At 39.0% G+C, this 26,873-nt stretch overlaps 2 protein-coding genes and 1 pseudogene across 3 annotated transcripts in view; 2 read left to right on the forward strand and 1 right to left on the reverse strand.

The window, feature by feature from the left end:
- LOC143731915 (uncharacterized) overlaps positions 1–1,718 on the forward strand; it is a 35,735-nt gene extending 34,017 nt beyond the window's left edge. The window contains exons 6-7 of the mRNA XM_077222520.1: positions 641–685; positions 773–1,718. Of these exons, the coding sequence (XP_077078635.1) occupies positions 641–676 (36 nt within the window). The 3' untranslated portion in view covers positions 677–685; positions 773–1,718. The remainder of the gene's footprint in view (positions 1–640; positions 686–772) is intronic.
- A 244-nt stretch (positions 1,719–1,962) lies between these two features.
- urahb (urate (5-hydroxyiso-) hydrolase b) lies at positions 1,963–4,238 on the forward strand. Its single transcript, XM_077222521.1, has 5 exons — positions 1,963–2,106; positions 2,268–2,328; positions 2,476–2,617; positions 3,720–3,855; positions 3,932–4,238. Exons 3-5 carry the CDS (start codon positions 2,487–2,489, stop codon positions 4,019–4,021), a joined length of 357 nt encoding a protein of 118 aa, XP_077078636.1. The 5' UTR covers positions 1,963–2,106; positions 2,268–2,328; positions 2,476–2,486; the 3' UTR covers positions 4,022–4,238.
- Positions 4,239–11,282: 7,044 nt separating this feature from the next.
- LOC143731902 (NLR family CARD domain-containing protein 3-like) overlaps positions 11,283–26,873 on the reverse strand; it is a 28,578-nt pseudogene continuing 12,987 nt past the window's right edge. The window contains exons 3-8 of the transcript XR_013200999.1: positions 18,801–18,970; positions 16,710–18,536; positions 13,372–13,545; positions 12,471–12,644; positions 12,347–12,393; positions 11,283–12,264 (exon numbers count right to left, since the gene is read on the reverse strand). The product of XR_013200999.1 is annotated as an NLR family CARD domain-containing protein 3-like (transcript). The remainder of the gene's footprint in view (positions 12,265–12,346; positions 12,394–12,470; positions 12,645–13,371; positions 13,546–16,709; positions 18,537–18,800; positions 18,971–26,873) is intronic.

Below are 26,873 nucleotides of genomic sequence, written 5' to 3' on the forward strand. Positions count from 1 at the left end.
AAACTGTCACTAATACAGTACTAATAAAGTAATAAATACTAATGCTTTCGAGGTGCCTGCCACACTTTAGACAACAAGAGGATGATGTGTTCCTCAGGTGCGCTCTTATACTCACGGCCACACTGGTAGTGACAACATAGGCTATTGCCGGCCAATACAATTGTTGCGTTTACACACATGCTTCAGACACCGGTCACGCTTAGGAGCCTTGTCCCCTTCTCAGGAACCCTAGGTTACATTTGTAACCCAAGATGTTTTATAAATGTACTGTTCATATTTCATTATAGATATTATGGCTGCTGTTAAAGTTCAATTAAAAATTCTTAAGATTGTGAAGCTTCTTATAATTACTGATGGAGGATTTGTATTCATTTATTATGATTTTACAGTAGTTGAGTCAAAACCTGTCAAGAACCTGCCCAGGTTTCTTGAGACTCGCCTAGTAACAATATCTGTAGTAATAATGGCGTTTTAATGTAAACTATGGTCACCTTGGTAAATTTCTGTTATTGTGATCGAGCAAACTTATTTTTTGGACTAAAACATCTTCCTACAATATTTCAGGATATACAAAAATGATATAATACTATAGCAATTTAAGATTTTTTGTTTAACATGTGTCCATGCATGTGTTTGCCAGGTTAATGACTATGAACCAGATTTGTTCTACATGTAAAGACTTCAGGTAAGTTAAAACCTGTAACTATTTGTGTTAAATAAACTGTATGAAACTGATATTTTTTTCTAACTGCTCTGTTGCTCTTTCTCACAGACACGCCAAGTTATTTGGGAAAAGCCACAGGATTAATCAGTGATGGTGTAAAGAAAAGGACCATTAAAAACGAGGAGATGTCTGGATAATTTCCACTGATCCGTTGAAGCTGTCATCTTGTAAACTAAACATGAGTGCAGAGCTGAGTGATATCAGCTCGTATCTTCACGAGTTCAGTAGTTCAGTGATGGACTGATGCTGAAACACTCATTCAGGATCATTGATTTCAGCTTGAAGTGTTTGAATCCAGTTCAGGAGCAGCTGTCCAAACACACCGAAACAAACTCAATTTTGTTGTCAAACGCTGCTGATAATTTTATGACTTATTTTAACTACATGGTGTTTTTCCACATTTCAATCAGTAAAGTACTGATACGATAATATTGAAGGAGATGGAAACACAGACACACCATGTTATTGCAAATATCCTACATACATAATTTTACGATATGTACGCAATAGTTATGGGTTACTGATATGAGTTGTTAAACGGCTGATGCCAATAACGATATCTAAATAAATCTATATCAACTGATAACCCCATACCGAAGAACTAACCCTTCTGCCCTGACATATATAAAATTAATTCAATTACTTATATTTATTAAATTTATGTGAGATTTAAGATTTAAAATGAGATGTATTTAAAACACTTATTAGAACCCAAATGTAATTTACTATCTGCTCATCAATCAGTCTGGCCAATTTAGTTTCATGACTAGATTTATGACCAGCATATGTCATTTTTTCATGTAAAAATGTATCACTTATGGAAACCGTTCTTTGAAATAAGGCATAACATGGTAAAGCGGTTTCCCGCTGCATGCTTGTGTATCTTTCGTAATATATATCTGTGATTATGTAAAATATAATGGGAATGCTACATTTGTTTGTATCACACAATTCTGAATGTATTCACCAACAGAAATAAAAATACATTCATGTATAGTATGCTGCCTGAATATAATAATGAAAGAGTTTAAATACTATTCAAAAGCCATTATCTGTACAATCATCATGGTTTTGAACCTGAAGGCAGTCTAGCAGAGGATAGAAGTTCAATCTTCATGACATTTTAACTACTTGTTAACTTTATAATTAATGATCTGTTGAGCACAATATAGTGTAATAATGTAAGTTAATGTTCCTAATGGAATAAAATGTAGCTCTGTCTCTCTGAAGACTGAAACCATTGATCTGAACTCCAGCTGTTTTGTCACTGTGACTAGCGTTAACCTTCATGTTTTTCCACTCATCTAAACAACCAAATCAAACAAGTTACTAGAGGTCAAAGTCCATCTGCCCTCTAACAGGATTTCAACTCGGACTTCAAGGTAGGATTGTAGATTCAGATATCTTGTCTTTGTTTTGTTGTAATTTATATAAGGTTTGTGATACTGGAACTTTTTAACGCCGGTTTGCTTAAATATTAACCCTGCATGTGTGCTTACGCTGGTTTGTTTTGTTGATTAACTCATTGAAACTAATCAAACAGTGTCCAGATCATCCTCATATAAACGGCGACACACAGCCAGATGACACTGACTTCATAACAGGTAAGATCTCAATATCTTCTTACTCAACTCTTCAGTCATTCAGTGAGTCGAGTCATTTTAAATGTGGTTCAGGTTTAACATGTGGAAGTTGCCCGTACATGGTCTTATAATAAATGCATGGGACGGGCTGATTCTCCTGTGTTGTAGGGTTGAGAGCGATGGGTTCAGTGAAAGGTCCCCTCACTACGCATGTGCTGAACACCGGGGACGGGGTCCCAGCGGCACGGATGGCCCTCAGTCTACACCGCCTGGACCCCCGCATGACCGTCTGGAGCCTAGTGACCGTCGGGTGAGTCCACGCATCTCATCTTTGGCTGTTTTTGAGCGTTTCAGCATCTCCCTGACGCAGTAACACTGGCTCAACCAATCATGTGAGTTTGGGGTGGGACTATCTGTTTCGAAAACCTGTTTGAAAATAGTCATTATTTTTGTCAATTCCGAAATTACACTTCACCTTTAAAACAGCCATTGAGCATTCATACAATTAATACAACTTTGTTGTGGCTCTCGATTCCAAAACTGCTGCAAATGTCTAATACTTTTGGACAAATTATGAGAATAAAACATCAATAATATTAGTAATAATAAAGCATTGCCTGTATCCTACACAGAGAAAGCAATGTCAGAATGTGTAGCGACAAGCAGTGAAAAAAAAAAAATCCTAAATGGCAATTAATATATTTGAAATCTTTCAAGTATTAAAAAGTATTAGTACTAATTATTTAGTCTCATTAAAATGGACTGTTGTATCCAATATTTAGTAAATTTTCATGTAGAGTTGTGTACAGGCGTGCATGCCAACTAGGTTTTTACTAAAAATAACACTATGAAAAATAGTAAATAATAACCACTGCAAATAGCAAACAGACCAAAACAGTATATTCTAAAACAATATGTTCACTATATTCAAAAATATTCTGCAAAAATAAACCAAAATAAATAAGAAAATATAAATAAAACCAAATTTAACAAATAATCTAATTGTATTTAACATTTTAATTACTATGACTATATTGTATACAGTAATTACAATTTTTCTGAAATTTTGAAACGTTTTTGCAGGGTATTTTGAACGTGCTGTAAAACAGCAATATTTCCAGGGAAAGGGACAAGTTCAGTCAGAACAGGACAACAAAAACCAGGATTGTCCTTAGTAAAAAGGGGTTTCTGGTCACCCTAGCTAGCATGCTAATGCTAATACTCAGCTCTGTTGAGATCACTTGTGTCAAGTCTTCGCTCTGTCCAAAAAAATGTTTAATTATTGTAACAGTGTTCTGAAAACTGTTGCTATCGAAAATGTCCAAAGTGGTTTGGGTCAAACTAGGAGAGGTTTAAAATAAAAACCCTGGAAAATAAATGTCATGATGTTGGTGTGTCACTGATTTCTCCAGAAACACGGATGAGGACGGACGCTGTCCAGGACTGATAACCAGCGACGCCTTCACTCCAGGAATGTACAAGATGCGCTTCGAGACGGGCCAGTACTGGGAGAGTTTGGGACAGTCCAGCTTTTACCCTTATGTTGAGGTTTGTACGAAAGACTAATGACGAACTGATTGTATTTACAGTCTGAATGCTAATGTGTTTATTCTTCTTGATTTAGATTGTCTTCACTGTAAGCGCTGCTGATCAGAGCTTTCATGTGCCGCTGCTGGTGAGCAGATACTCGTACAACACCTACAGGGGGAGCTAGAGAGCACACACACTGCATTCAACAAACTGAGCTTGAGTTCGCCAAGATATCCTCACAAATATGAGCTTCACACATCTGTCACATTCCAATGGGTCCAAGAAGTCACCTTAAAAATACCTAAGCGATCAGTTATCTGAACCTCATTCTGATGTTGTTTGTTAGTTATTCTTTTAACTGACAGTAAAAAATAATCAAATAAATCAATTCATGTAATTGAGTGTTTGTCCAGGTGTGAATTTATTCGTACTCTAAATTACTCTTTTAAAGACTAGGTTACAACAGACATTAAAGTCAACATGAAATCAAAATGGATCATTCTTATTTTTTATGGAATATTGCAGTGTTTATTATAGATAATTTATCTGTGCACATCATTATTGTGTTAAATTCCTGTTCCTGGTAATCTTGAATCAGAATAACTTCCTCTTGCAGCATCTCTTCTCTTCTCTGATGACGAGGGCGGGGCAACTTGTCAATCACATGAGATCAGCCAATAGCAAACCACAATCATCAAATCAATTCCCCACAGACAGAATATGGAGATATTTTAGTGTTTTGCTCTTATAAAAACTCACCCTGCATGCAATAAAGCCATAAAACGCACCCTGGACAGAAGATCGCAAAGAAAGAGCACAGGACATTGTCTTGTCCAAACTTTTCTCCTTCCTTATCTCTGCATCCCCCTCTCCCTCCTCCCTTCCTTTCCCCCTGATCCAAGTTCACTGAGAATGTCTATATATCACATATGATGTCTCTTGTGAATCTATTGGTTTTCCTCTTCATGTTTGGTATCATTTTAAATGTCTGTGCGATTGGTAAAATGGTCTTAATTTCATTGCAGTCATTGGTATTATGAGAAAGATTGAACACTTAGGAGAATCCTGTTCTCCTCTTTGGGTGGTGTCTCTTCAAGTTATCTGATAATTCTCTCCTCTCCCCTGAAACCAGGTGTTACCCCCCTGGGGTACACGAATAGACCCAAAACAACTCTAAAACATATTTGTACAAGCCTTTTGTTCTGGTCTGGGTATATAAGGGTAAGTGGCAGAGCAGTCTTGGGGAAACTGTAACCAGGAAAACCCCCATGCAGTGCTGGGTCAGTGGAACACACACACACACACACACACACACATACACACACAGCACTGTGTGTCTCTGTCAGGAATGTATTTCTTACTCTTAGAGTCATCTTTGAGCAATTGATGTTATGTATTTATTATTTCTGAATTGGCTTTTAATCATTTACTTGTGTTATGTTATAAAAGGTTATATTTGATTTATTCTGCATTATTCTGAAATCATTTTTCTAGTATGGATTAATGTGTAGTCTGGTGTTTCCGCAAATCTCTTCCAGGATAGATCACACTGAAGGCACTAATGAATGGAGCATGGAGCGCATCAAGGAGACCTTCCGATTTCTGACTACTGATTTAGCACATTGCATCTTGCGACTATTACAAAAATTACACCTTTTGTTATGAGCCAGCATTGAGTGGCATCTTAAGGGTAAAATAGTTCGCACTGCATCCTCTGACTATTTCAGAACTGGCTAGTTTGTGATCGTGAGTGCACATTCGCGACGTGACGTCTCAAAGCGTTACTGGGTCCTTTAATGAACGTATAATTGAAAGTATGGGATACTCAGAATAATTACAGATCTAAATTAAATCATAATTAATATTTATGATTATTTTCTAATAAGAAACACAATCTAAATTTTATTTTCATTTGAAATTGGAGTCAGATTAAGCGTAGAGCTAAAATAATAGTAAAACTAAATTCTATTAAATAAAGTGAACTTCACTGAAGCGCTGAAAACACATACACGCAAAATACCCTTGCCCACACCATTGGATTCTGTCGTTGGTTGGGCCAATGGGTGGTCTTTACAGTACATAGTTGGACGAAAAACTAGCTTTTAATGTACGCAATGATAATCTGACAACAAAGCTTAAACTATTCTCCGCCATTCCCTGTGATAACAATTATAAGTTGATAATAGGGGGCGACTTTAACTGTGTACTCAACACCGTGTTAGACATATCAAACAAGGCCCAACCCCTCACTAAATCTGCAAAAGTTGTCAATGATTTCATAGCTCACAATGGTGTTTCGGGACATTTGGAGATTCAAATTTAAAAATCAAAAAGTATTCTCCTACTCTAATGTCCATCACACTTACACTCGCATTGACTATTTTCTCTTAGACAATTTGATTTTGAAATTCTTAGGTGTAATTTTGGACCCCGAACTTAAAATTGATAAACGTTAAAAAACTATGCAAAACTGTAAAGACTAATTTGAACTGTTTTAGAATGATTAGACATTTCATACCCCTCAAGGCAGCTCAACTGTTTATGCATGCCATGATATTTTCCTATCTTTCTTATTGTGTTACTGTATGGAGACAGGCTTCACAGTCAACTGTTAAACCCATTATTTCACTATATAAACACACACTGAAAATAATGGATCAAAAACAAACAAAATGGCATCATTGTATAATACTGTAAAAATCCATGCACTTTGTAAATGTACGGGGTGCTAGAGAAAGACCGAACGGTAGGACAGTTTATTGATAAGCCCCTTAAAGGTGAATCTCAAAAATGGCCTGTGATGGGGCGCTATCTGTATATGAAAGTAGGCGTCTTTCAGATCCACTGTGAAAAACCAATCCCCCGGACGATCTTGCACGAGGATTTGTCTGGTATTTAGCATTGATTAGCATTGATTTTGGTTGAATGAAAATTGGGGATGGGCCACCTAGCATAGGGGGACCTATTACCCGTGTGTTGTGTTTTGTGCACATACTCATTTCTGGACTGGATAGAGATAAAGTGACAACTGGGGATGGGCCGCCTACAATCTCTTTTTGTGCTCTTTTTGTGGGGGGGGGGGGGGGGGGGGGGGGGGGGGGGGGGGGGCTACTGTGCAACGGGCCCATTGACTGCAGTAGAAAATTCCACAGCCGCCATAACTAAACAGGGAGCTGGGAGATTTAGGTGAGCTATTTTTGAGGGTTGTCCGGCCGCGCCGAGACTCAATACCTCTCTCTTTCCTCCTGCTGCTAGGAGGTCTTCGGGGGCTCAGGGTCCAACACAATCCTAGGTCGGGGGCCCTGGGTGCAGATAGTGCTCAGCCGGCCGTGAGCGGCGATAGGTGTCAGCCACAGGGCGGGGCTGAGAGACCCAAAGCGCTGCATTTTAAAGCTGAGGAGGCGACGTTCTCTTGGGGTGAATCGAGGCAGAGCTGGAGCGTTTGGGCAGGAAGTGCCGCATAGACTGTGACGACGTCTGCGCTTCAGAGAAGCGCTCCGAGAACACCTTAACAGCTGGGCCGAAGAGGCCGGTGGAGGGTCTTTGAATGACTCAGGATTCAGGCCAGACTCGTCCATAGCCTGGAGAAGCTTGGCCTGGAAAACCTGCAACACCACCATGGTGTGCAGGGCCGAAGCAGCCTGGCTGGAAGTGGTAAAGGCGCCTCCAGCGAGGGCTGAGGTGTTTCGGTAGGGGTTGGATGGGTGAACTGCTCTAGCTCTCCATCCAGCAGCGGTGGGCGGGCAGAGATGAGCGGCGACCGCTTCTTCGAGGGGAGGCAGCTTTTCGTATCCCTTTTCCACGGCACACCGTCAACAGAGGAGAGCGTTGCGGAAGCAGAAGAGCTTGTGCGCGCCGAGTAAGGGCCGCGCCATGACTTTGTGAGCTCATTGTGTACCTCAGGGAAAAAACAGTGCTGGCTTGTGATGGGGGGCCTGCTGGCGTCCGGGCAGAAACCATCCGTCCAACCGGCTCTTAGCAGGTTCTTCGGGCAAGGCCCACTCTCGCCACGACCGCGGGGAGGATGCAAAGCATCTCCATGTCGGAATTAGTCCTGGCCACACTCGCACTTGACTGGGAGAGAAGGGCGGGGTCAACTGATTCGCTTAAATCCATAAGCTCGGGCTGCCGCTGGCTGAGGCGCTGCTTCTTCAGCGGCTGAAGTAGGGAGGGAAATGGAAGCGAGGTCGAAGCGGTGTTGCCAACTTGTTTGAAGAGAGCTAACCGCGTCCGCAGCATGGAGATGGGCAGACCCTCGCACTGAGAGCAGCTTTCGGCAGAGAGTGCGGCATCAGCGTGCGCGGGAGTGCTCGCACTCCTTGTGGCCATCCGCCTCGTGCAGAAGAGAACCGCACGAGGTGCAGAGAGACGAGGCTTTTGCAAACAACACTCGTGCTCTCTGAAATTTGCTCTTTTATAAACTGTGTCGCAACGGCAAACACACAGTATCGTGAAAAAGGATATAGCGTAGTCGCCGGATGGCCACATGAGAACAGCGACAAAAGAGAAGCGGCTTCTAGCAGTGAAGAAGGCGTTGGTCCGCTGCAGTTAGGCTCGTTCTGGCTGATTAAGGCTTGATTTCACGGCGACAGCTTCGTGAGGAGGCAGAGCCGTGAAGGTCGCTGAAGGAAATTAACCTTAACGCCGGCGTGACCAGCTTGCTTTTTTTCTTATCAGTGCAAAAGAGACTCAAAATACTCTGTTGATTTTGATCTTACATATAAGTGTTACACATCATTCGATCATGTTAATTGTCTATTTTTTTGTGTATACTCACAATAAAAACAAAGTGTTGTGCTTTTTGTCAAATATAGAAAAATAAACATGATGCGAATTTTGCCTTCTCTGTCAGTTAAGTCCATTCTGAAACGCGCCCGAAAATGAACTAACTCAGCGAATACTTGTCACACAGGCACGAGAGATTTTTCTTTATGAAGCTTGAATTCTCTTCTTTTAAATGAAGTAATATATATAAAAAACAATTATTCTCAGTTTATGTAATCTGTATGAAAAGAAAGAGATGTCAGTCTTTTTCCTTTCAGCTCATTATAGCTTATTAAGTGTTAATGTGACCACGCTCACAGAGAGCGCACTATTCAAAACCAAATGATCTGAGGCAAGCCATGCAAACATGCCAACGCCCACATCAGCTGGATAAAACACATCAAGTTTAATAAGAATCTTGTACTTTACCTCGTCTTGCTACGCTTTGAGGAACAATACTATCGTAATAATCCTGGAAAAGTTACCTCAGAATTGCTGGTAGCTTCATTTCGAGGAGCAACAGATGCAACTAATGTAGTATGTTATTTATTCTTAAGTGCTTTGTTTTAATCGCGATACTGAATAGTGTCTGTAAAACCCAAAAAGACTGTTTAAATATGAATTGCGTGTCGGTGTGTGAATGAATGAATGGCACAGTTTACTACAGCTGTACAGTGCGCATCTGTGCCGTTCATTCACTCTCACACCTACATTAGTAAACATGTTATTTTTACATGAACACATCCAAACTATATTAGTATAGCCTACTGAGATGAGTAAAAATAGACTGAAATATGTTGAAATAAAGTGTCTTTGTATAAGCAACAAACTGCAAATTAACATTTATATGCTAATATATCATAAACACGATATCTTACAGACTATCATATGTTAATTATATAGTATGGGATGTTTTGTCAAAAATAAAGTAGGTATATTGAATTATCAACTAAGATGTTATTATAGTGTTTGTTCCAATATTCAAACTAATGAATCCTTACCTTTGAAATACGTATGATAAAATGAAAGATGACACTCGAAATATTGTTAAAATTGTAATTGTTTTAGAAATTGTAACCAATTACAAATACGTTACAATTACAACTTGTAAAATATATATATAATGTATTTTGTCCTCGCATTCTTTGGTACCCAGTGACACCTGTGTGAAAGGTTTATTATGCAACTCATTATGCAGGTCATTGTCTTCTCAGGTGTGAATCACACCCCCACGCATCTTGCCTTTCCAAACAAAAAGTGTCTTACAAAATTTAAATCAATGTATTGTTTTATGTGAATGATTAGGCAGGATGATTTTCAGATCATTTTGAAGCAAAAACTCTAGGCGACAACATCCACTAGTCAAAAGTCTTGTGGACACATATTTAGTATGTATTTTGTGGCCTTATTTCAGAAAGTTTAAGTCTTAGTTTTTTCAGTAACCATGCATAAACAATATTCTCTCAAAAATACAAACATGTACATACATGTTGCTCACATATTATGGTAGCCCTGTTTGTGCTAAATAGAGTGTAATGACAACTTTGCCATTAATATGTTTATAAGCAACTGAAAAGCACAAATGTCAGGGCATGTCAAAACATCTCAAGGACCCCAAAAACACCTTAGACCCCAGAGGGTTAAATCTGATACTATGGTGAAATAGTTTGGCTTTTATAGCCATAGGCCACGCCCACCCTGAAGGGCTCTGACGTGCTTAGCGCGAAGCTGACTGATTGGTTCGCGCGTCTGAGCCGCCTCACCGTAGGGTGTGCAGTTGCTGTAGCACAGCCAATGGGCGAGCTAGACGCTCTGCTCGTGCTTGCTGTGCAGCTGCACTGCATTTTAAAATATAGGCTTCAATACTCTCAAGGAAAGGAGTTTCCCCACTGCGTATTAGCTACGCATTACGAAGCGACCATTCTTGAAAGGGAACCTGCTTAAAGGGATAGTTCACCCAAAAATGAAAATTCTGTCAGTAATTACTCACCCTCATGTTGTTCCAACCTCGTAAGACCTTCGTTCATCTTCGGAACACGAATTAAGATATTTTTGATGAAATCTGAGAGCTGGATCACTCCATAAACCTCTAAGGGATTGAAACTTGCCAGCCAGAGAATACTTTTTGTTCGCTATAACAAACAAAAATAACGACTTTATTTCAACTATTCATTTCCTTCTCTGTGGGCCTCTAGTCAGTTAACGTAGTGTGATTGCATAGAGCTACGTCATACGTAGGCTCACTATTGGCCGACGCTAGTCATGTGTGTGATGCGTGTGACGTACAACACAGAAGCACTGCACTATATCACTAGTGAACTGACTCGAGTCCCACAGAGAAGGAAATGAATAGTTGAAATAAATTTGAATACACAAAATGTATTCTCGTCATTTGATAAACTTAAGATTGAGCCACTGTAGTCACTTGGACTATTTTAACGATATCTTTAATAACTTTTTGGGGCTGGCAAGTTTCAATCCCTTAGAAGCCTATGGAGGAGTGATCCAGCTCTCAGATTTAATCAAAAATATCTTAATTCGTGTTCCGAAGATGAACGAAGGTCTTACGGGGTTGGAACAACATGAGGGTGAGTAAATACTGACAGAATTTTTGGGTGAACTATCCCTTTAAGATAGGCTACTTGATTTATTATTCCAATATCCAAATATGATACTAAATCTCACAGAAAAAAGGGCTTTTATTTGAGACGTGCTGTCTTTGCATTTGTACATTGCACATTTTAAACAGGACAAGCAACCGTTTAAACCGTTTACCTTCAGAAGTCAGAAGTACCGTGACTACTGTACTGTCCTCGCTTATGAAATCCGTCAGACGGCGGAAAAGGGATCGAGCGGGATTTTTATTGCTGCCGATTTTCAGTCTCTTTTTAATGATAGGTCTTACGCATCTGTCAATCATCCTCGCTTGCTATTTGGGGAATGAACCCAGCGCTATGATTGGTCGAACTCTTCTTCTTTTGCTGTTGCTTGATTTGAGGACTGCGCGTGAACAGAGAGGTGCGTCACCAGTTTTTTGCGTAGGTTAGAGTGACAAATCGTACCAGCGTACTTTGAGGTCAAAATGCGTATCCACTACGCAAAATGCGTACAGGTTGGCAGGTCTGGTGTTGTTTAATCTGACACAGAGACACTGACGAATCATCATAAAGCCCAAATCCAGCATAGAGGGATTCAGTGAATGTGGTGTTGAATGTGTGTAAGTGTATGAGTGTGTGTGTGTCACAGACACTGTAGAAGGACAGAGTTCCGGCCGACATGTCCACATACACTCCCGCTCTATTAGAGGATGAACGGGTGTCAGGTATATCAGTGTAGTTATTATTGTGCCAGACAGTAAATCTGTAATTATTGCAGTTCAGACTCCAGGATTTGTCATTGTATCCAAAAATAGAGTCATATCTCTCTCCTTTCCTGCCGATTCCTTTACACGTCACTGATATTTTAACACGCCCGCTCCATTCAGCCTCCCAGTAACAGCGTCCAATCAGACTCTCTCCACACAGAACCTGAGGAGCATAATCAAATCTCTCTGGATAATCAGGATACAGCTGCTTCTCTCCCACACGCGTCACCTTCATGTTCTCATCAGACAAGAGAGACGAGTGTTTGCTGTGTTTGGATCAAGTCTGAGATCGCAGGCATCTGAACACAAGAAGAGAGAAACATCTATAACAAAACAACAGTCACCACGTGTCTGTGTGAGTGTGTGTGCTTGTAGACGTACACTTTTGTGGTCCTGCTGTGATCCTGATTTCTCCGCCATGATCCACACTATAAACACACATTAATGTAGATATTCATCATGCACACACCTACGTTCAGTATGTCAGTATTAGTGTTTTACATACTTGAGTATCTGCAGTGAGCAGTTAGGATCCTTCTGTTTGTCAGAGAGTAGCTTGACTCCTGAACCTCCTGGGTGATTGTAGCTCAGATCCAGCTCTCTCAGGTGTGAGGGGTTTAAATTCAGAGCTGAACACACATAACCGCAGCCTTTCTCTGTCACCATACAGCCAGACAACCTACAGAATAGAGCAGAGCAGTGTATTGTTGGGAAGAAGTGAGAGGGCATGTGAAACTTTATCAGCTCCAGCTCTAGCCTTATACCTGCCTTGTGTTGCTGAAGGACACCTGTAAACTACAGCAGACAGACAGCTGTTGTGTTAGCCATTTTATAAAAACAAGCCAGGATCGCACGTGATACTCAGCATAACTGTTTACTCAGGAACTGATATCATAACCACTGTGTACCCACTCCTATGTCTGTACTACAACTGTACCATTAGACTGAAATTACCCAGTACAGAACAACAGCGAGACACATCACTGACTGCTGCCTTCATTGCTCTAGTCAAATCAGGATGGACTTTACTAACTACATTAATCATTCTCCTTAGTTTAAACAATGGCCTCACTAACATACTGAAAACATATTTATTTTATTCAGTAAACATAATTATATTACTCTGATAGACACACACAAAATGTGACTAGATCATATTTAGCATATGTATATTAATTTGTGATGTCAGAAAAGGATCAGCTCTTCTCAAGGTTTTTCTCTTCACTATAAACATCTTACAATGTTTTTTTTAAACTTTTGGCTGTTCACTCTAGCTTTAAAATATTATGACACCATTTTCAGTAAAGTAGTTTGGAAAGTACTTTGTGAAAAGTGACTTGACATTGCTTAGTTTCTCTTTAATTTTTTTCTCCCAACAAATTAATGAAACGATGTAAAAATCAAACCTCAGGATCTGCAGCTGACAGATTGGACTCTTCAGTCCATCCGAGAGTAGACTCACTCCTGAATCCTGCAGGTCATTGTTACTCAGGTCCAGCTCTCTCAGGGCACAGTTTGAGGATTTTAGAACTGATGACAAACTCTCACAACACTGGGCAGTGAGAATACAGCCAGCAAGACTAGAAGAGATGAAATAATAACAAATAAAATAATGAAATAATAAAGACATGCTAATAAGTAAGTTGCCAGTTATCTTTGTTATTTATTTTACCATAACAGCTCGGATCACAATAAGATAAGCTCCAGAGTGTGAGGGGATAATTTGATAATTTTACCGTTCAGGTACCTGACTGTTTCTTTAGCTCCAGCTGTGCTTCAAACACTCTAAAACATTAAAAATGCAGCAATGCTTTGCTGTAATTAATTGTATTAATCCAGTGAGATTTTTATATGCACAAGGAGTCTAACAACAGCCGGTATGCTCCACACACAGATCTCACTATCATCAAATCCATCTGGGATTACATGAAGAAACAGAAAACACTGAGACAGACTAAATCCAGAAGAACTGACGATGAAAGAACATTTAATGTGTTCTAGCTCAAGCAAACCTGGTGCAATCAGTTTATTTGGACAAACTTGCTCCTCAGAATCACAACCTGTAAGTATGCGTCTAAAACTGTGTCTATTAATGCAGATTGTCTGTCATTCTTACTACTTTGAGTAAAGATAAAAGATGGAGCAAGATTTGTTTTACCAACGTTTGTGTTACATCAGTCATTCACGCTAGAGATCGGCTAATGAATGCACCGGAATTGACAGAGTTCCCACATGTTCACTGTAATAAATTAGAAAAATACACATTGGTTTGTTGATGGATATACACTTGTTAATGCTGATGGTGAGGAATTACAGTTGCAGCATTTCATAATGTACCTCAAACTGAGTAGCATATTACTGAGAAATGTCCTGCTCAAGTCGTCCTAACGAGGGAGGTTTGGGTTGAATAACTAGTTCTTTCAATGTTTCATCATCAGACTCGAGCTCAGATTGATATGGCAAAATCGACGGCCTCATTCGTTACTTTCTTTAGTTTACAGTGTGTACAATCGCTGAGCTGCAGGAAGCCTCTGGATGGAGCTGAAGTTCAGTTATGGCAATATGCATTTTTGATTTCGACACGCGCTGTATTGACCAATTAACCAATCATAACAGACTGAGCTGTCTGGCCAATCAGAGCAGAGTAGCTCGCAGAAAGGAGGGATTCAGAGAGATTGATTCATCCATGGAGTCGTTTGAGAATCACTGAAAAATGTGGTGATGTGCAATGTTTATTATGAGAAAATTAAAGTTTTTTTTTTTTTTTCCTTTGATGCATGTAAACCTGTTGTAGGAGACTCCAAAACAGAATTAGGAGACTTTAAAATAGCATAATAGGGGCACTTTAAAGAACGTTAACCTTAAAGAAATTTTAGATGTTGAATTTCAGAGGAGTTTTGAAAGCGTAATGCAAACTGCTACGAAGACGCTAACCAAGTATTTGTAGGTAGAGCAGCGAGCTCATTGGCTACTGATACAGCAGAAACCAATCACATGTGCCCTATACTGAATGATGTGATTGCAAGCAGATTGAGTTAAAGTGCCCCTATTATGCTATTTTAAAAATTCCTAATGTTGTTTTGGAGTCTCCTACAACAGGTTTACATGCATCAAAGGTAAAAAAAAACTTTTTAATTTTCTCATAATGTACATTTGCACATCACCACATTTTCAATGATTCTCAAACGACTTGTCAGATGAATCAATCTCTCTAAATCCCTCCTTTCCGCGAGCTACTCTGCTCTGATTGGCCAGACAGCTCAGTCCGTTGTGATTGGGCAACGGTACAGCGCGCGTCAAAAACAAAAACGCCCATTGCCATAACAACGTCAGATCTGCTTGTCCTGAGTCTTCCTACACCGTAAACTAAACACAGTAACGAACAATGACGTTGATTTTACCATATCAATCTGAGCGCAAATCCGAAGAGGAAACATTGGAAGAACTATTCATTCAACCCGAACCTCCATCACAAGGACGACTTGAGCAGGACGTCTCTCAGTGATACACTACTCAGTTTGAGGTAGACTACATTATGAAATGTTGCAACTGTAATTCCTCACCATAAACATTAACAAGGGCATGTCCATCAATAAACCGATTATTTTACTTGTACTTATTTATTTACCGAGTATTTTTCTAATTTATTGCGGTGAACACGTGGAAACTGTATCAATAACAGTGCATAAATTAGCCAAGCTCTAGCGTGAATGATGTAACAAACGTTGGTAAAACAAATCTTGCTCCATACTTAATCTTTCATCAAACTAGTGAGAACGACAGACAATCTGCATTAATAGACACAGTTTAAGGTAATAGTGGCCCACAACTGATTAGCAAAAGTATTTTAGTAAGACATGAGATGTGAGTTAACCAGTTAGCAGGAGACCTAACATTACACAATATAAAACTCAAAACTAAGTATTTTGAACACCATCTTTCAAGAGCAAGCGTTTTGCGAATCTTGCACTGAACTCCGAGATTTGACAAGCAGTCGTCAGTAAAATAAAGGGAGCACAGCAAAAGTTTAGGATTATACTGCTTTTAGATGCTTTTATACTGCCATGGATAGATTTATCATGGTAAAGACGAATTTTACACACTGATTCTTCACATGCTCGTCCTTGGGCAGTGAAAAAAACTGGCTTTACCTTCACATTGTAGAGCACAGTGTCTTACCGACATGATGCTGTCCAGTTCACAAGAATCAGCAGAAGTGTTCGAGGGCGTTCAAGTTTTCCCTGGTGTCTGCGCACACAATAAGTGGGTGGGAAATATGCTAATGTTTCGTCTTGACGTCACAACGAAACGGTGTATGATTCGTTTTGAAAAACGATTCATTTAATTGACTCAGAGTCGACTCTTACTTTTGAAAGACAATAACTTTATATATGGTGCACTTTCAGATTTAAAACTTTGCATGATGTTTTCATTCACTCAGAGCTATGTTACATACTACATGAAAGGTCATTTTCAAAAATCCATAATAGGAGCCCTTTAAGGACCTATCAGCCTGCGCCATCTAGAGTTTCATGACAGAACTTTGTATTGATTACGTTATTGACCATAATATTTGTGATTATGATTTTTGCCATAATTGAGCAGCCCAATAGATGGTTTTTCTTTCACCAAAGATCAAACATGGTTATGGTAAAGAGTTTATTATTCCTAAAACATGCTCAAATTGGCTTGTAATAGGTCCTATTTAAACATGATTCTTCATTTGTTTATAATTAACACTCACAGGGCCTTTCTGCAGTTGATCACAGCTGGTATCAGTCTTCTTCTTCCCTCATCGGATGTGTTGTATTTCAAGGGGTTCAGCTCATCTAGCACCTCATCTGACATCTGAAGCATGTAGGCGATTGTTGAGCAGTGAGCAGCAGAGAGTTTCTTCTCTGAGTGTTTGTCTGATTTCACAAACTCCTGGATCTCTCTGGATAGAGTCTGATCTTTCACTTCCAGCAGACAGAGGAACAAATTGATTGATCTTTCAGTGGAGAGTTCATGTCCATCTTTGATCTTCTCTTTAATATACTGAGTGGTTTCTATGATGCTCTCTGAGCTGTTCTCTGTGTGCGTCAGTAGATCTTGTAAGAGTCTCTGATTGGACTCTAGTGAGACACCCAGCAGGAACCGCAAGAACAGATCCAGCTGTCCATTCTCACTCTTGAAGGCTTTATTGACTGCACCTATAAGCAAATTTTGTACTGAAGCAAAATTCTTCAGCTTCTCCATAGTTGCATTTATATGGTAGTAAAACACATAGAATGCAGCGAGAAACTCCTGGACGCTCAGATGAATGAAGCTGTAGACTTTCCTCTGATAAATCACAGATTCCTCCTTAAAAATCTCAGTGCAAATCCCACAATACACAGAGGCGTCATTGACGTCTATGCCGCCGTCTATCAGGTCCTCCTCATAGAACATCACATTGCCCTTCATCAGCTGATGGAAAGCCAATTCAGCAAGTTTCACAATCACTTCTCTGTTGGACTGCAGGACTTTCTCTGGATCTCTCTCTTCATACTTCTGATTCCTCGTGTGGATCTGAATCAGCAGGAAGTGGATGTACATTTCAGTCAGAGTTTGAGGTATTTCTGCACTCAGATCTTCTTCCAGGAGCTTCTGGAGCACAGTGGATGAGATCCAGCAGAAGACGGGTATGTGGCACATGATGTGGAGGCTTCTTGCTCTTCTGATGTGTGAGATGATTCTGCTGGCTTGATGCTCATCACTGATTCTCTTCCTGAAATATTCCTCCTTCTGAGGCTCATTGAATCCCTGAATCTCTGTCAGACGGTTGATGTATTTGGAGGGGATCTGATTGGCTGCTGCTGGTCTGGAGGTGATCCAGATGAGAGCCGAGGGAAGCAGATCTCCTTTCATGAGCTTTGACATCAACACACCCACTGATGAAGTCTCAGTCACATCAGCAACTTCCTGAGCGTCTGTAAACATCAGTGTGATTCTGCTTTCATCCAGACCATCAAAGATGAACACAACTTTACACTCCTCATAAATCTTTGAGTCTAGATCCTCAAGTTCAGGATGAAAGTCCAGCAGAAGTCTGTGAAGACTGTACTGATGATCTCGGATCAAGTTCAGCTCTCGAAATGGAAGCACAAACATGAAATCTACATCCTGATTGTCTTTTCCCTCGGCCCAGTCCAGAATGAACTTCTGCACAGAGACGGTTTTCCCGATTCCAGCGATGCCTTTAGTAAGAACAGTCTTGATCTGCTCTCTCTCCTCGTGTCCTGGTTCAGGAGAGGCTTTAAAGATGTCATTGCAGGAGATTGGAGTGTCTTGTGAGTGTTGTGTTCTGGCTGTTTTCTCCATCTGTAAAACCTCATGTTCTTCATTCACTCCTTCAGTCTCTCCCTCTATGATGTAGAGCTGTGTGTAGATCCTGTTCAGGAGAGTTTCATTCTCTTGGAGATTCAGTCCCTCAAATAATCTCTCATATTTGTTTTTCAAGCTGGTTTTGAGTCGATCTTTTACTCTCAGTTGTTCATCATTCACTGGTTGAGGAGAATCCTGGTCTCCAGTCTGTTCATCTATATTCCCACTGCGGAGAAGAAAAAAACATCTATTAAAAATCATTACAGACAGCAGTCTTGTATTTTTCATATATTTGATGTCTTGTGTCTTGACTCTGGGATCAAAGTTAATTTTCCATCACTGTAATTTTGACCATAGATTTTAGGTAAAATCAAAACTCATCTCTCAGCGTGCATTCAATTATTTTTTTCTCTCACATGAATTGTCGTGTCCTAGTTTCACTCACTAGCTATAGTTAAATCACCCACTAGTTATACATGTTCACACTTACATTGGGTCAGATGTCACGGCTCCATCACTGAGGTCAGGAGGATGATTCAGTGATCTGTCACTCTTCAGAGACACACAGCTGGGTTCTAGAAATGAAGCTCTCTGAGTCCTTCGCATCATTTCAGAAGCAGCTTTTTCTCTTCTCTCCATATTGAGAAACTGACACCTGGCCTGTATATAAAAACACTGAAAAAAAATTGCAATATATCCATGATAATTTCTTCTTTACAAATGCACAAAAGACATTTGCACTGAGAAAAATAATAAATTAACTTTTCGCTTCAACCCCCATGCGAAAAGTTCATCTGATTTAGTCAAGCAATGTGCATGATGGTCAGACAAACATGAGTCAGTTTAATGTGAGTTCAGTTCAGTTTAGTTTTTTTATTTCTTTATAAAGAACATTTGTTAACAACAGAGTCGTCCAAAGTTCTGCACAAAAGTAAAAAAAAGATACAGTGCATAAAACAAATAACAGAATAAGACAAAATCACAAATTTACAATAAAACAATAACAATAAAATTCACACATAGAAAAGTATTTACAGCAATTACTCCAGCCCATAAGCCGTTTTAAAAAGATAAATCTTAAAGGGTTATTTCGCCCAAAAATGAAAATTAGCCCATGATTTACTCACCCTCAAATCATCCTAGGTGTATATGACATTCTTCTTTCAGACGAATACAATCAGAGTTATATAAAAAAATGTCCTGGCTCTTCCAAGCTTGATAATAGCAGTGAATGGCCGTTTCTGTTTTAGGCCCCATCCACACTACTACGTTTTAGTTTAGAAACGGAGACCTTTTGGTACGTGTGCACCTCCCGTCCAGACTAAAACGGCAAAAACGAAGACCTAAAACGGAGAAGTTTAGAAACGCTGCCGACCCTGTTTTGCGTTTTGAATCTCAGGAGGGCGTTTTAGTGAAGACGGGTCAAAACGGAGTACTTTTGAAACGAGAGGCTCATGCTCGGCTCTCTGATTGGGTCATACAACGGAAGAAAACATACAACAACAGCCTGGACTACCAGTTACGCTAGTGCAAGTAAATTCTGCATTTTACAATGCTATAACTGCCTACATGCGCCGGAGGCAAGCTATTATTCGAGCGATCTGTGACAATTCCCGTGTGTAGTGGCGGTATCAACCGTACATGGAGCGTCGGTTTTGGGTTAAGCCGGGAAGAACCAGCGCATGGTGGGATAATTTTATCAATGAAGTTGTGGTTCCTGAGGAATGGTGCGAAAACTTTCGAATGTCCAGATCGGCACTCATCAACCTCTGCGAAATCTGAGGAGCCTTCTGAAGTGCGATCCGTTCGTGTAAGAAAAATATCCATGTTTAAAACTTTATCGACTAAAATAAATAGCTTCTGGCAGACGGCCGTACGCAACGATTTACGGTGGAAGACTAACCCCTGACCCGACGCACAACATAATGACGAACGCGGACGCACAGAGGATAGAGCAAAACAAAACACCAGTCATGAATTAGAAGTCTAACGCAACAATTTTTAAAGAGAAATGTTGGAAAAGCTTGAGATTGTTGCCCAGGCCTGTTTGTTTGAACCGCGAGAGGCGTCTAAACTTACGATACTCCTACGTCATACATGTGTCACTGGTTGCTCTTTTGGCGTTAAGTCAACTTGCGTAGTATGTGTACGGCCGTCTGCCAGAAGCTAGTTATTTTAGTCGATCAAATTTTAAATATGGATATTTTTCTTACATGAACACATTGATTCATTTCAGAATGCCTTTATTAACCCCGCAGAGCCGTGTCGAGGACTTTTATGATGGATAGATGCACTTTTATAATGGATAGATGCACTTTTATGACGGACAGATGCACTTTTATGATGGATAGATGCACTTTTATGATGGATAGATGCACTTTTATGATGGATAGATGCACTTTTATAATGGATAGATGCACTTTTATGACGGACAGATGCACTTTTATAATGGATAGATGCACTTTTATGATGGATAGATGCACTTTTATGATGGATAGATGCACTTTTATGATGGATAGATGCACTTTTATAATGGATAGATGCACTTTTATGATGGATAGATGCACTTTTATGATGGATAGATGCACTTTTATGATGGATAGATGCACTTTTATAATGGATAGATGCACTTTTATAATGGATAGATGCACTTTTATGATGGACAGATGCACTTTTATGATGGATAGATGCACTTTTATGATGGATAGATGCACTTTTATAATGGATAGATGCACTTTTATAATGGATAGATGCACTTTTATGATGGATAGATGCACTTTTATGATGGATAGATGCACTTTTATAATGAATAGATGCACTTTTATGATGGAAAGATGCACTTTTATGATGGATAGATGCACTTTTATGATGGATAGATGCACTTTTATAATGGATAGATGCACTTTTATGATGGATAGATGCACTTTTATAATGGATAGATGCACTTTTATGATGGATAGATGCACTTTTATGATGGATAGATGCACTTTTATAATGGATAGATGCACTTTTATGATGGATAGATGCACTTTTATGATGGATAGATGCACTTTTATGATGGATAGATGCACTTTTATGAGGATAGATGCACTTTTATGATGGATAGATAACTTTTATGACGGACAGATGCACTTTTATGATGGATAGATGCACTTTTATGATGGATAGATGCACTTTTATAATGGATAGATGCACTTTTATGATGGATAGATGCACTTTTATAATGGATAGATGCACTTTTATGATGGATAGATGCACTTTTATGATGGATAGATGCACTTTTATAATGGATAGATGCACTTTTATGATGGATAGATGCACTTTTATGATGGATAGATGCACTTTTATGATGGATAGATGCACTTTTATAATGGATAGATGCACTTTTATGATGGATAAATGGACTTTAATGGACTTCAAAACAGAAACTGCCTTCACTGCCATTATAAAGCTTGGAAGAGCATTTTTTGATATAACTCTGATTGTATTCGTTTGAAAGAAGAATTACATATACACCAAGGACGACTTGAGGGTAAGCAAATCATGAGGTAATTTTTATTTTTGGGCATTTTTTATTTTAAGCAACGATTCAAAAACCTGAAGAGAAGTGGCAGATCATATATACAAATGGCAAATTGTTTCACAACCTTGTGTTTCAAGTACATCATAAGTACCGACAGCAATGAAGTATTTGATGACTTTAGAGGCCTATTGGTCTGATGACAAGAAATAAGATTAGACAGGTAGGATAGTGCCAAGACAACCAGGGACTTATACACAAACAATAATACATTAAACTGAATTCTAATCTCAATAGGAAGCCAATGCAAACAAATCAAAACAGGAGTACTTTTCCTTATTCTGGTTCCTGTTAAAAGTCTGGACGCAGCATTTTGGAACAGCTGGAGGCGAGATATACAAGATTGAGCAATTCCTAAATATATTGGGCCTTATTTACGGAACAAATGTACAACAGAAAACTGGGCGTACGATCATTTCAATGCAAAACTTGGCATTTATAAATATGGACGATGGCTACAATCAAATCTCACGTCAGGTCTCAGCTCGTGTACTCAAGTTTTTGAGTTATCGTGAACTTGCGTGCAGCATATAAATCTAGTGGAGGATTGTAATGAGAGCATTTTGTTCATTTAGATTATTTTCCTGACCGACAACCGAAGCTCATTAGTCGATCATTAACCGTTAAAATTAGAGTGTCAAATTGAAATGTATTTATTTAGAATAAATGGTTGTCTGAGACCTATTAATAATACCACAAATGTTTTTTCTTCCCAGGGGTTTATTTTACATGCACAAATAGCAGCATAAACAACAGAACATGAGGATTCACACATCACGCACCTGCAGCGCTTCTGTGAACGGAGAAAAACAGAATAAAAAGTATAGAAAAGGAATAAAATAAATAGGACTACACAAAATATATTTCACTTAAATAATTAACAGATTAACAAAAGAAAAAATAGTGTGATGCTCGTTGTATGTGACACTCTAAAGCAGTGGTTCCCAAAGTAGGGGTCAGACAGCGTTGGGGTGTCGCAAGATGGTTACATTTTATAACAATTAGAAATAGCATATTTTATCCATAATTGTAACAAAATACTAAAAATAGTGGTTAAATTAAAAATAAAAAGCCATCAGCCTTTCGATTTTCCTTGACCGTTAATCCTAAAGTGATGACAGATTAACTACAATTAACGGTCAATTTACAGCACCAAGTTACCAAGTTAAACATTCTGACACGTAGGTAATTTTTTAGGCGTTAAGCTTAGGATAATATTTTTGTCGTAATGAAATGTCGAAATGAAACATTGGTTAATATCGACCAAAGACAACGAAGGAAGGCCAGCAGAGGGGCAAGCGGAGGAGAAGTACCCAAGCGCGAGTCTCAGGTTTCGATGGGAACCAGGGGCCGTATTCACAAAGAATTTTATCTTACCACTAGGAGTGCTCCTAAATCGCACTAAAATATTTTAGCTAGGAGTTTTCTCTTAAAAGTTATTCACAACGCCTTTCAGACCTACTCTTAGTAAAGAAAAATGACAACTCCTAAACTAAGAGTGAGTCTTCGTTGCTATGGATGACGTCATTACTCATGCACGAGCTTGACAGAAGTGACCACCTTGATTGGCTGATGATTGTAACGCGGGAATGATTCCAAACACCTCCCCTATGATGATGAGTGACAGGTGACAGGTCTGAGAATGCGTGCGCTACACAAGTAGTGCGAAGGACGGAAGATGATGAATAACTGAATAAATAGCCTAAATGAATAAAGAGTAAGGAAAAATAAATAGCCTAGTAGCCTAATGAAACATATGGATTGATGCAATATCTTTGCAACATTATTGAATTAATCTGTCACTATGCCTCTGCCTACGTTTGCAAAGAGAAGAACATTTTAATTTGATTCACAATGAAATGTTACAATTAGTTTACATGCAGTGAGTAGTTTTGGTTGTTGTTGGTGGCGTTGTTGCATCCCTAGTTATGCCTACAATGCAAAATTGTTCCCTCGTGATTGGAAGCTCCTGTAGCCGCCGCATACGCATTTCAAAACATCGCAACGTGAAATGCCACAAAAAGCGGTTTGTGAATTGGTCTTAGTGAGTTAGGAGTCCTCTCGACTTCTTTTAAGCTGTCCCAGACTTAGGTGCTACTTTTAGGGCTAAAATGCTTCGTGAATTACTCTTAGTCAAAAAAATTAGGAGTCCTAAAGTTACGAGTGACACGCCCATTATTTTTAGGAGTTGCTCCTAAATTCGCCAGTTAGGAGCTACTTTTAGCCTTAAAATGTGTTGTGAATACGGCCCCAGAGCTTCTAACAGATCGATGCAGTGACGCAACGACTTTACCAATCAGCGATTGGGTCTTTTACTTAGAAGGACAGACAGTTTCTCACATTCATAAGTAATAGGAGTGAACTGATTAAAAGGATCAGCTTCGAAAGAGAGTGAGAGAAAGAAATCTATCATGTAGCTTATCACATCATACAAAGTTTAAAACATTTAAATAGACAGATCAAGTAGGGAAGAGACACGGTTTTCGAATATTCGATTAGTTGATTTTATAATAGAATATCGAATAGGTTGTGCGATTATTGTCTTTAAAAAAAATCCCCATGTTTTTGGTTCTGATGCGGTGGTGACACGTTCATACCACCAGAGGGTGGCGGTGCCAATAACGCATCTAAAAGCTGTCAATCAACTCTCAGACAACAGAAGAAGAACAAATTGTCTCACACTGTGTGGTCTATACATGCATGTGAGCGTGCATGTGGGGGAGGGTTGCGATTTTCGAATAATAATCGAATAATACTCAGTGATCTTCGAATATTATTTCTGCTTGAAATGCCCATCTCTAATATCAAGTAGTAATTAATGTATATGAATCTTAGTTGATTATAGGATATTAGAGCTGGTTTGGTTGCTGAGTGACGGAGACGAGCAGAGACCTGTTTGATTTGTGATCGTGCTGTGCTTATTCCATTCATTCGAGTACCATATTGTAGAAGGCTTAAATTATTTAAATATAGATACAATAATATACGATATCATTCATAATATATTTCTTAATTTCGGTCGATGCGATATAATTCTGATATCAATATGAAAAATATAAAAGCCTCAGAAAAAAGTGCCAGGAATGCCCAAAACGGATGTCTGTACCTACAAACTTCTGAAAAATGTATTTGCCAAGTCTATTAAACCTCCTCCTATAAAACTATATAATATTTTATCAAATAAAAAGGGTACAAATAAATTAATGTTCACCTTTTATTTGTATTTAGCCTTCATCCAAGCTAGAAATGTGAAATCACTGTCAAATAAACAAGACTCTCAACTTATTAATATCTTTAAATTTTAAACTATAATATAGGCTGATTATATTATTCTTATAGATTGCAACAAGTGTGCTTCATCCAGGATAAAGAATATTAAAAGTGCTCAGAGTTGCTGCAGAAAACAGCAAAAAAGAGTGATCAACAACAAAAACACATTGCTGGGGCAAGGACATTGAGTGCTTATGACACCCTGTGAATGTGGTGTTCACATGAACGCTAAACAAGTGATCGGGTTGATGTGACCGTTTATATTTCACAAACTTCATATCGGAATATATATTTTTGACATGCGCTCACTGTACAAAAGAGTTTCCCGATGTTTTTGCATAACCATTCTCCTACATTTGTTCTATATTAGTTTTAAACAGCAGGCTTAATATTTATCCGTTTCTGGTCTTAATTTGTAAACAATGAGCATATGAACCGTTGTGCCGTGCTGCTTATATTTATCCCGCAGTAAAAATGCCCAAAACCAGTCGTCTGTGGATGAGAATCGGGAACTAGGACTCGTGGGACGTTGTCCTGCTTCACTTCACAGTGATCAAGTGTTTACATGTCGGATTAGAAAAGGAATAAACCTATTTCATTCGGATCAAGCTCAATCTGGTCGATTAAGGGGTTTACACGAAGGCTTTTCAGTCTGATTAAGCCGTCAATACGATTACTAATGGTTACATGTAAAGTGTCAGTGACAAATGCTGCTATATTATATTATAGTATATTGAAATATCGGAAATGTGTTTAAAAATCATATCACCGTTATTGAAAAAAATTATATCGCGATATATATTGATATTGAATTATTGTCCAGCTCTATTTATGACCCTATGATTTATGGCCTCACCACACGGACCACCCACAACATGCCCACCTTTCACCTTTGACCCTGGGTCATCCTCTGGGGGGTCCATTTATGCCCCTTTTATGACCGGTGTATATTTGGAATACCCATGTTGATTTATGTCCATTGGTATGATCTAGGATCTAATTTTAAGATTTAGACTATTGTCTGATATCAGGTTGGGTCTGTGTGCCACACGCAGGCATCAGCTCCCCCCCACCCTCTGCATTCCAGCACAGGGGGATTGCTGGGGACAGTGGAAGTGAGAAAAGAGTTTTTCTTATAATGAAATGAAGGAAAAAATTTAACAGAACATATCATGCGGATGAATCACACACACACACAAGCAACTGCCTACCAACCACCCAGAATACCCTAGCAACCGCCTAGCAAACACACAGAACACCCAAGCAACCACACTTACCCTAGCAACCCCTCAGAATACCCTAGCAACTAGGGGTGGGCGATATAGCCTCAAAATTCTATCACGATATTTCAAGAATATTTGCGATAATGATATTTATGACGATATAAATATTTTTTTTGTTGTTGAAAATTTTCTTATGTTTATCTCGCCTAAATGTTTGCTCACTCATTGCGTTTTTACAACGTGGTAATTTTGTTGTTAAGAGTTTACACAACACAAGGAAGCTTGATTTCAATCTTTGAATTAAATGTTAAATGTGTGTAGGTCTAACACCAGTATTCAGAAATACTACAGAAACATAATAAAGTAATCAAATGTAAAATAACACAGTCTTTTAGTTCTGTTTCCTGATTAAATTAAATACATAGGCTAATAATTCTCATTCATTACAATTAAAGCTATCTTTTGTTGTTTTGACGACAACATTAATGAC

The sequence above is a fragment of the Siphateles boraxobius genome, unplaced genomic scaffold (genome assembly GCF_051911475.1).
Source record: "Siphateles boraxobius isolate OS27281-9 unplaced genomic scaffold, OSU_SipBor_1 88, whole genome shotgun sequence".
Classification (NCBI taxonomy): domain Eukaryota; kingdom Metazoa; phylum Chordata; class Actinopteri; order Cypriniformes; family Leuciscidae; genus Siphateles; species Siphateles boraxobius.

Excerpts from the sequence above, each read along its gene's own strand:
- urahb (XM_077222521.1), top strand. The coding sequence starts at position 2,487 with ATGGGTTCAGTGAAAGGTCCCCTCACTACGCATGTGCTGAACACCGGG. Across the intron at positions 2,618-3,719 it reads TGGAGCCTAGTGACCGTCGG|AAACACGGATGAGGACGGAC; the intron begins GTGAGTCCACGC and ends TGATTTCTCCAG. Across the intron at positions 3,856-3,931 it reads GCTTTTACCCTTATGTTGAG|ATTGTCTTCACTGTAAGCGC; the intron begins GTTTGTACGAAA and ends TTCTTGATTTAG.